At 37.2% G+C, this 10,801-nt stretch overlaps 2 protein-coding genes and 1 pseudogene across 2 annotated transcripts; 2 read left to right on the forward strand and 1 right to left on the reverse strand.

Moving 5' to 3' along the window:
* Positions 1 to 1,385: 1,385 nt before the first annotated feature.
* LOC149248179 (protein FLUORESCENT IN BLUE LIGHT, chloroplastic-like) lies at positions 1,386 to 2,520 on the reverse strand. Its single transcript, XM_089456015.1, has 2 exons — positions 2,176 to 2,520; positions 1,386 to 1,881 (listed from the first exon to the last, which is right to left on the reverse strand). The coding sequence occupies exons 1-2, from the start codon at positions 2,348 to 2,350 to the stop codon at positions 1,679 to 1,681; spliced, it is 378 nt and encodes a 125-aa protein (XP_089312141.1). The 5' UTR covers positions 2,351 to 2,520; the 3' UTR covers positions 1,386 to 1,678.
* A 2,617-nt stretch (positions 2,521 to 5,137) lies between these two features.
* Positions 5,138 to 6,685, forward strand: LOC149248180 (GPN-loop GTPase 3-like; annotated as a pseudogene).
* A 3,287-nt stretch (positions 6,686 to 9,972) lies between these two features.
* LOC149248181 (uncharacterized) lies at positions 9,973 to 10,557 on the forward strand. Its single transcript, XM_089448062.1, has one exon. It carries the CDS (start codon positions 9,973 to 9,975, stop codon positions 10,555 to 10,557), a length of 585 nt encoding a protein of 194 aa, XP_089304188.1.
* The last annotated feature ends 244 nt before the right edge of the window (positions 10,558 to 10,801 follow it).

A 10,801-nucleotide genomic window follows, 5' to 3' on the forward strand; every position in this document is an offset into this window, starting at 1 on the left:
GCTTCTCCTAGACCCCACCACATCAAAAAAAACATCATTTAGGGTCTCAAAACAGCCCTGGAAGTTCAAAAAACAAAAAACTGTAGAAAATTGCCAAAATCGAACACTGTGTTGAGCCAGTAGAATAGGTGGGTGTCTAACAATATCCCCCTGGGTCAAGCTTTGTGGAGTTGCCTTTGCACTTCACATTATGTTTGTTACTTGACATAGTTTCCAGTCCTATTGACCCATTATTTTAGTTCCATGTAGACATTATCTTACCTTACCTTTGGACCCTTTTGGTCTCACATGTAAGCTACAAACATTTAGTAATTGGTTTCAAAATAAGCTTTACAGTAAGCTGTGTTTTTGGTCCCTTTTACTAGTGAAGTGTAGGACTGTCATGGGTTCTCACAACCTGCCATTCCACTAAAGCCGCAACAGACTAAAAATTATTGCCATGTACAAGCACCTTCTACTTCTTGAATATAAGGTGGGGACTTTACAGTAATGAACCAAGTCGTCAATTTACACACAAACCCATCCAACAGGATTTTTTATAACATTTCATTTTCATAACATGGATTATCCCTCAGAGATTGGTAGTTACAAACATTAGGCATTTTTGGGATGAGTTTTGGATGTGTTTATATTGTAGACAAATTGAGACTATGCAGTATGTTTTGGCTTTCTCAACTCCATGGATATATCAGGAAAATCCATATTTGCAAGCCTGGTAAAAATATGCATTTAAATACAGTAAAGTTTAAACATATTTATATCCAATCTCATATAGAAGAATAGAAAAGAGGAGAATACCAATTAGCCAGAATATAATAAATACTTTTGTACCAATGCAGAGACACTCATATTGCCAATATCTTTGAAAACTTGTATTTCATACATGCCCTTCTCACCCATGTTTCTGAAATTTTCTGTAAGTAGATATCACGAAAATATCTTCATTTAAAATTTAAAATTTCAACGAAATATATTCCAGAAACATCACCATAAAGCTCAAAGTAAAAATTGTCTCCAAAAGTTTTCTTTTAATGGTAATCAATTTGAGTTGACTAACACATTTAAATGAACTCAAACAAATATTAAATATAGGCTAACTAAAAAAAATACAAGCACACAAGATATTGAGTTGACGGTAACCATCATGACCATCCATAATACATATGGAATGATTTACATAATCATTGCCGAAACATGGTTCCAAAGTTTCATGGAAGCTGACATTAGGTTGGATTCCATAATAGCGGATGTTTGCAAGACCTAGACGTTATGAAAACTTGTGCTGTAATATTATAAAGAATTACAGCATACTACCCCAGTGAAATAAACAATGTCACATGTAAAATGATCTCATAGCAGATGTGAAATTGATTATCCAAAAGATGAGAAGGAACAACTCGTGCACATGAAATTTATATAAATAATTACTGGCACAATTTGAAATGGTTAATTTACAGAACTCTTAAAATTGTGATCTAACAGGGATATGACAAAACCAGATAGTGATAATTAGTTTAAACTAATACATAAAATTTCAATCATGCATGATAACAAACTCATCCAAAGAAAACATAATCAACTGCCAAAGTATTGACATGCTCCTTCGGTAACTGGTATATAGCTTTACAAAATAAAGTGAAGCCATTGCCAGAAAATTAGCTCCTGCCATTCCAATCAGTCAATCAGTCTCTAATCTTTCTATGTACTTATCATAATATTTGGCCGCTGTTTCCAAATCCCCGAGTTCAGTATAGGAATCAGCAATTGCTCCATAAGCTTCTGTATCTCCTGTGTGCTCTTTCGCCTTCTCTGAAATTGATAATACCATGGAATGATATTTTATAGCTTCACGAAACTTCCGCTGTCGTTGGCATGATGCCCCTGCACAAGTTACAACATGTCATAACTAGAATGATTTCAACTATGGAAACGGCAATTTCAAAGCCCTCGCCTGAAATCTCTATAGGAGTCAGGCTAAACAGATATGCCATAACAAGTAAAAATGATCCAAGCAGAATTATCATCCTTTCATTCCCATCGATGATAAACTAAATGAAAGAAGACCTCTGCATTCCCATCGTTGAAATACAAGACCACTGCCCTGTTTGTACAAATACTTCACTGAGGCTAGTATTTGAATCTTATGTCATAATTTTTAAGGTAAAAAATGTTTACCCAATCCTCGAGCTGCCTTTTTAGCTTCAATAGGATCCCCAAGAGCTTGAGCAATTCTAAGTCCTTCTTTAAATTCTTCAAATGCTTTCTGTGGATCCTGAAGCCTGAGATATTTCTTTCCTTCCTTTAGCTTTGACATCATCTCATCTCTTCTTGTATCAATTGTCGTTTCCATCCCAGGGGAGCGACCAACTGGTGCATAGGTCAGGCTTGGTGCATATGACTCTATCCGGGCTTGTCTTTTCAATTTCGTATTTATTTGGCGCAACTGATTATTCAGCCGTTCCAGTTCAAATCTTCTTTGTCTTGCAATCAAGCCTTCAAAAGTTAATCATCAGTAAAAATCAGGCCAAATAGAGTACACAAAACAGCAGATTTGGAGAGTGAAATTAAACACCAACACTAGTATGTATACTCGAGAATACAATCAAGTGTAACACAATATCATCATTCAATAAATCTGTTTTATAAAGAGAATTTACTCACAGCTACGAGTGTATAATGGAAAAACACCCGTTTCCATGTGCAATTAGATCATTAATATGCCAACAGATTAAAGCTGTAGGCACTTGTAGGATTGATTCATGATAACCAAGTCATCAAAGTAAAATAAAAAACATAAAATCAATATGTTAAAAATTGATTATTAGGTTAGGACTTCAGTTTCTGTTACTGATACATCTCCCTGTTGCCTTCCAAAGACCACATCATATACATGCATGTATATGAAGTTATTGTTGCCGGTTGATAATACACAATAAATTGGGCTGGGTATCTTTCTGTTTTAAGTAGGAAAAACCATTTCTTTACAGTATATTTTAGAGCATTATCAAAACAGTAACATCTGAAGAGTTGATTCTATTAAATTTAGCCAGCTGAAGTTCTTTTTGGAGACCTAAGATATACCATTAATGACAAGATCTTCATAGTTGCTATGTATTTGATGAATTAGCCTGCAGAGCATGAAAATGAGTTTTCTACACTAATAAGTGAACTTAGATCTATTTTTTTTGGACATGAGCTTATAGTCTAACAGAAAAATGGATAAATTGCCCAACACCGATCTTGAGTTCTATCCTTGGCAGAAAATCAGCAATGGCAACTCTTGTGACTCTTGTGATAGGAAATAAGCAAGCTGGCTACCATTTGGATCTCATGCCTAAGCGTCCTAGTGAAGATCCAGGCTACCCGACATTAGGATTTCATTCCTAGGCTCCTACTATAAGCTACGTACTCAGTTGCTCCTGCACCTAATGGTACCATGGAAAATGTTGTATTGTGTCAAGACTTGATGTGCTTTCCGATGTGATATATACCAATGTTGCACGAAGCGGGAGCGAAGCGGAAGCGGAAGCGTTTTTTGGAAGCGGGGACGCCGAAGCGTCATTTTCCAAAAATCTAGGAAGCGAAGCGTCCGCGGAAGCGTCTGCTATATATATATATATATATATTTTTTATATTTTTTTGCATTTATACTCAAAACAAACATCCCAAATACCAAATTAATTGTAGAAGACATGAAAACATGCATATTTTTGCATAAATCAAGATAGATATAACATCCATTGTACATTAATGATCTAGAATCTAGATTCTTCTCCTCTTGTCTAGCCTTTGCCTCTACCTCGATTGTCTAGGGATATTAGTCAACATTGCCCAATTTTGATCAAACTACCTAATCAAGACTTAAAATATGGTAGAAAAAGCTTAACATGTTTGATCGATGATTTTGACTTGATTGAAAGGTAATTTTTTGCTAAGGGCGTGCCGCGTGACAAAGGAGTTCAACAATTAACACCACCAACACCAGGGTACATATAGGGCTTGGTGCTCTTGATTCAATGCTAATCGCATACCTTCATACTTGATATAATCTAATGAAATGCCACAATCCCATTGATCCTGAATACCTGAAAACTGTTAAGTCTACTGAATTTTGAATAGGATATGAAATTCTATTTTCTCCATATGAAGTCCAATGAGGCTGGAACCACTCTCAAACATTCTGAGTCATTTCATGGTAATGTTAAAAATTTAAGTAAAAGGATGAAAATGAAAAATAAAGGAGAATGTCACTTTTACTTTAAGAATTTAACATTACCATGAGGGAGCATCTGCTATATTTATATTTTTTTTTGCTTTCATTTGTCACCCTAACCCAAGGTGGACCCACCCCCAACAAGCAAACTCACCTAAAATTTAAAAAAAAATTGAAAAAAAAACGATTTTCTAAATGCTTTTCCTTTTCTGGAAGCGTTTCTCTGGAAGCGTCTGGGAAGCGCCGTACGAAGCGCGCTTCGGCGCTTCCAAATTTCCAGGAAGCGTCTAAAAATTTCGGAAGCGCGCTTCCGGCCAAGCTTCCTAGGCGCTTCCGTACGGGACGCGCTTCGGGGCTTGGAACCGGGGGGGGGGGGGGGCGCTTCGTGCAACACTGATATATACAATGTAATGAAAAAGAAATTTCAACAAAAATTTATTTCTAACTTATATATGATAAATGTGTCAAAGATTAGAAGCTTCCAACTGGGAGAGGACTAACTTATATATGATAAATTTGTGTCAAAGATTAGAAACTTACAACTGGGAGAGGACTAACTTATATATGATAAATATGTGTCAAAGATTAGAAACTTACAACTGAGAGAGGACCGATTATCATAGCTCTTCATTTATAAAGCTTGGCACTAAATACCTTTTGAAGATCACACCGAAAACACTGCTCTAAGATTGCACATTTGAACAACTAGACTAGCTCTAAATTTAAAGACGTATATTTCACCTTTTTGGAAAGTCATTCTGAAGGAGAGACATGTAACTAGTAACATAAAATTCATGCAGGAAGCATCCTGTATAATGAGGACTAACAGAACACATGGAAAAATAGACAATATTGATGATCAAGGAAAGAATATGCTAGTCAAAGGGCATTTTTTCTATTCACCCTCTTTACTGTGAGTTGGGATTGGACTTGTTACCCACCACTTTGTTGGGTACTGTTATCCGCTCGCCTGTGGATGAATTCTCCTCACAAATCTGTCAGGAGAAGGAAGAAGAACAGGAGTGACAAAGTCTGAAATGGAGAGAAGCCTCATGTCTGAATTCAGGTCTGAAAACAAGGAATCTGTAGCATTATTGTATGGGCTATGCATGCCCTGGAAGATTGTCACTGGGCCTGTGGGCAGTGGTGAGATTTTAGGGACCTTATATTTTCAGAGATTGTCATGAAGGAGAGTTTGGAGGATTGGCTTAAAGAACAATTGGAGGATTCTTTCGATAGTGATTATGTTGTTTTTGATTGTGCAGCCTGTGTCATATAGAACAAAGTATCCAAGTGGTTGTATGGCATCTCTTTTTGCCATGTTGCGACCTGAACTCATGTGAATTTTTGGCTAAGAATTAATCTGGATCATGCTACAAACAAGAAAGAAATGGAGAAGCTCTTGACCCAAATACAAGATTATTGATAGCAGATATGAATGAGCAAATGGCCCCATGGTTTGCAAAATTAAACAAAGCATTGGCAGAGCTGCTTGATGGCTGTAATATGGTCAGCTTCTTGCCTCTTGATATCAGAGAAGAAAACAGGATGCAATATATATTCTGTCCCAAGTTGATAATACCATTCAGTTTAGAGAGAATGTCGATGTGAAGGTTAAGGATTTTAATTCTGACGATGGAGATAATTGTTGGACAAGTTGCTGATTGTATGTTGAAGAGATCTCTGCGATTGTGGATACCCCTTAGTGGAACTTTTCTGCACAAAGTCCTCTGCAGTTTCAGAGAGACCTCTCATCAAACAGTAGAAAAAATGAAGTACCAGTTTAGTTGGAGTGCAGGTGCCAGCAGAGTACCCTCCTGAATGGACGCAACATGACCTGTAGCATCCTTTCAGCCTAGAAAAAAACAGAGTGCTAGCATTATTATTTTTTCACTTTACGTTGAAAGTTCTGAAGCTGTACCCCACACACACACACACACTTGTGCAAGGAAGAGAAAATTTGTTTAGTGGCCAATCAAAAAATATGAGTTTGGATGCTGAGCCAACATAAAATATAGGAATAGGCTAACCTAACAGGTCTAGGGCTGACCTCTTTATTTGTCGATGTTGATAAGGTTAGAATGGCGCTCTATGAAACTGTTTTGTCCATGTTTTGAAGGTCACATCCACCATCGATAGCATAGAATACTCACTTGTGCAATGAGAGGGTTTTGAAATGTTAGATGAAGAGGTTGCTTGCTTGATTCATGGGGGTGACTAGCCATTTTGAGACATTATGAATGCTGGAGTGCCAACTTTGAAGCCTCATACATATACATACTAGGAAGCATCACTTTGAAGAGCTGTTACCCTTGAGGAGATTTTCATGGCTGAACATTAACCTTATGAACCACACGTCCACTTTTGGGAGCTGAGTGTTTATTTGCATGCCACAAGTTCACTTCAGAATGTTACTTGTATAAGAGTACATTGCTGGCTTTCATTCCTCGTGGCAAAATTCAAGTGTTTCAGAATCTTTGGAGTATGGATGCTACCGCTACGAGCAGAAAACCTTTTTTAAAGATGTGTCTCAACTTTGAGGACCCATGCCCCTTAGATTTTGTACATGTGACATGAATAATCCACATTAATTGTATTTTAAATCAATTAAATAAAAGGGTCACCTGCCCCTCCATAGGCTAGATTAGGGGCTTTTAGGCTTTAGCATAGAAAAATAGTCTTTTAATGAAAAGGAAGTTTAGCACCTCCTGCATAAATACAGGTGCACTTTCGCTCATTTTCTCATGGTTGGATTGGGGGAGAAATTCCTTAACAAGTCTGAAATTTATTTGATTTTATCTTCTTAATAAATTGGTTATGGAAGGATGAGTTGAGCAACCTCTTGAAAATGACTTCTTGATGTGGAATGTGCTCTTTTCTTGGATGAATATTGATGAAGCTTGGACGAATGGATGATAATCTAAGTAAGTGGACTTTCTTTGCTTTGATTATGTTTATGGATGATGGCAATTAAGTATTATGAAAGAAGGCATAATATTTTATTTTCATTATACCTCTTGACCAAACAGTTCTTCCAAGTCTTTGAAGAAGGAGCAAGTGGGTTTTGTTACCGCTTCCAAGCCTAGGCAAAGCCTCACTAGGTAGATCCAGTCCTTAAGGCAACAAGAGATTGGCTACCACTATCACCTAAACATCCTTTCTCCAACTATTTAGTGGTGTTTAAACCACAAAGGAGGCTTCCATATGATGATCACCTAAAGGATATTCAATAAGAATGGTTCAAGGTGATGGATGGATGATTCGGGATAAGGTACGGCAAAGCCTGTGTGACTAGGATAATCTTCACCAAAGTTCAAGCACTCTATCCTTAGACCACTAAAGTAAATTATAGGGCTATTATAAGTTAGAGCTTCGTAGATTTTCAATGATTGGGTATACAATGTCATATAACAATCCGAAGAAAAAAAATCTTACAATGGTAAATCAACAAAAGATCCAGAATTTCAACTATATATGAAGAGTTTAGGGCCTGCAACGGAGTTTTTATGGCTGAAACATGCTAAAACAGCAAAATATGATGATGTCAGCACTAGAAATAGGGCCTTAACCTAAGTCACCTGACACGGGGATTTGGGATTCGTGGTGTCGGATTCGGACACGTTGACCCCCCGGAACAAGACACGTAGGACTCGTTATATATTATTTTATTAAAATATATATATATATATATATATATAAAAAATTAGATATTTCTTACACAAATTTTAATTAATGATACAAATTTATTGATTTCAAACATAGATCTTCATCTATAGCATGCATAGTACATACAAAATTCAAATACATGTCAGTGGTACTGGTCACATAAATCATGATTCATAATTCATAACTGAAAGACAACTTGCAACTACAAGATAGTAAGATAAACACACTGACAAGTGACAACACATTTTTGTTTAAAGCAAAGTGATAAATATCTCGAGGCATTGAAATCTAATATTGGTGAAGAGTACAGCACTAATGAGATTGACTCATTTTGCAGAGAGCATGGTATCAAGTGGAAATTCACAATCTATGCCAAAGCAGAATGTGATGTGGAGGCATTAGGTCGATTTTGTTTATGTTTCTAATCAATGACCTGGGATAAAAGGATTTAAATTACCCTAGATTTTGCAATGTGGGGCAAGCCTCAATAGCATGTTATTTCACATAAAAGTTGTAAACCATACACACGCTGCAACTTTGTGCATAGTTGCGCCCAGAAAAGATATGGAAACAAGAAAACCAAGTCCAATCAAAGAGAATGTGAAACATTCTATTGAAAATCTAGATGATACATGTAGAAAAGGAAAAATAGAAACCACCATTAATGACTTACAAATAAAATGGCTATCTTGTGATCCTATAGTTGAAAGATTCCTCAATCAAAACTTCTCGTTCAAATAACTTACTTGATTGACATCATCATGAACAAAACCTTAATAAGTACATCCTAAATATTTACTCAAATCCAACATCCACTATACATATAGGATTTCCAGTATACATCTAACCGTGTTACACTATATCTTGCTAGAAATAAAGGGAATGCAACCAGCAAATATCTTCCAAAAGATGGTCCGGACAAACACAGGTCACTTTTCCGCCAAACGAATCCTGTACACACTGTCAAAAATCGGGACACGCTGGTGAATTTCATGACACGCTTGGGATTCGACGTGTCCTGATAGGATTCGACGTGTCATGTTTTTTGGACACGTTTTTCGGGTGAATCATGTCCGACATGCCGGATTCGGACACGTGGCCCCTATATAACGAATCCGGTTACTTAGGTCTTAACTAGTGTTGCACATATCGCGATAATTATCGGAATTATTGTGATATTATCGCCGAAAACCACCTTGCCGATATTATCACAGGTACTTATCATGATAAATTGGGCAAATCAAAATTATTGCAATAATTTCGATCGAAATTATTGCGATAATTTCGATTTGCCCAATTTAACTGTTCCGAAATTCGCTTTTAAGCATCCGGGTCCAGTTTTTTTTGGTCATTTTGGTTTTTTTCTTTCTAGGATTGAACTCTAAGAGGTATAGCGACCTTGTGACCTGACTATAACCACTAAACAAAGGTATTTCCATAGATTTGTTGCCATTAGCTAAGTATTTGTGGAGTGGATATCTACTCCAATATACCTTTTCCACATTTCTAGGTATGTAAAAATAAATTCTCCTTCATTTTCTTTGTTTTTGAAGATCTAGTATAGGGTATGCAATGTTCATTAGATATACCTCTGTTTTCTCTCTTTGATTGGGGGATTTAATACTTATGTAGCTATGGTATTTTAATTGGAGCATTTTTCATGTTTTTTCAATTTTGTGGATTTGTATTCTATTTCAGAATTTGTAATTCTAAGTTCCTCTCAACAGTGGGGGAAACCCAATCCTCGGGCACACCTTCTAGAATGTCTAGCCCTCAGCGTCCTCACCTTTATTTGTGCCAAGATCTGTGCCTGGGGGCAGCCTTCTATTTGGCCAGTGGTGAAATCGAAGGAGAAGGAAGAGGCTAACAAAATTGTGGCCAAATGCTTTCTATGGAGTGACATACCATTCAACATTGCCAAGAACAACCCATTCTACCATTCCATGTTTGAAGTTGCTACCATTGTTGGTTCGGGCTACAAGGGCCCTTCTTATAATGACTTGAGAGGGCATCTCCTTCAAGGGGAAAAGGCTAATTGCACAAGGAGATTGGCTGAGTTGAAAGAATCATGGGAGATCACAAGATGCACCGTTATGTCAAATGGTTGGACAGATGGGAAGGGCAAGTCCATTCTGAATTTCTTGGTTAATTGTCCAAGGGGGACAATGTTTATCAAATCTATTGATGCATCTGCATATGTTAAAGATGCACAGTTATTATGTGAGTTATTGGATAACTTCATTCAGGAGATAGGTCCGCAATATGTTGTCCAAGTCATTACAGACAATGTTGCTAACTATGTTGCTGCTAGCAAGTTGCTCATGGAGAGGTATCGGACCTTATATTGGACTCCTTGTGCCACCCATTGCATTGATTTGATGCTAGAGGACATGGGAAAAATTCCTTGGATCAAGGAAATTGTTGAGTTGGCTAGGAGTGTTACAAAATATATTTACAATCATACATTTGTTCTAACACTCATGAGACAGTTCACAGGGAGCAAGGAGTTGGTTCGTCCTACTATCACATGTTTTGCAACTAGCTTCATTTCTCTTCAATCTCTTCACAATTCGATGTTGGAGTTGCAAAGGATGTTTCTCTCAGATGAGTGGAATGCTTATGTCTATAGCACAAAAGTGGATGGGCAAGTCATAGCCCAACTTGTGAGACACAACTAGAGTTTTTGGACGGGAGTGGAGGAGTTGTGTGCTATCAGTGAACCTTTAGTAAAGGTTCTTCGCTTGGTTGATGGTGAGAAGCCCGCAATGGGATACTTGTATGAGGCCATGGATAGGGCCAAGGAAGTTATCCATCAATACTATGAGGACAAGGGGGAAGAGGGATTCACTAGATGAGATGAGATATGGGGTGTGATTGATGAGCAATGGAACAACACTCTCCATCGTCTGATTCATGTAGCAG

This window comes from Pinus tabuliformis, chromosome 7, assembly GCF_031772625.1.
Source record: "Pinus tabuliformis cultivar Carrire ecotype Pingquan chromosome 7, CPIR1, whole genome shotgun sequence".
In the NCBI taxonomy this organism is placed as follows: Eukaryota; Viridiplantae; Streptophyta; class Pinopsida; order Pinales; family Pinaceae; genus Pinus; species Pinus tabuliformis.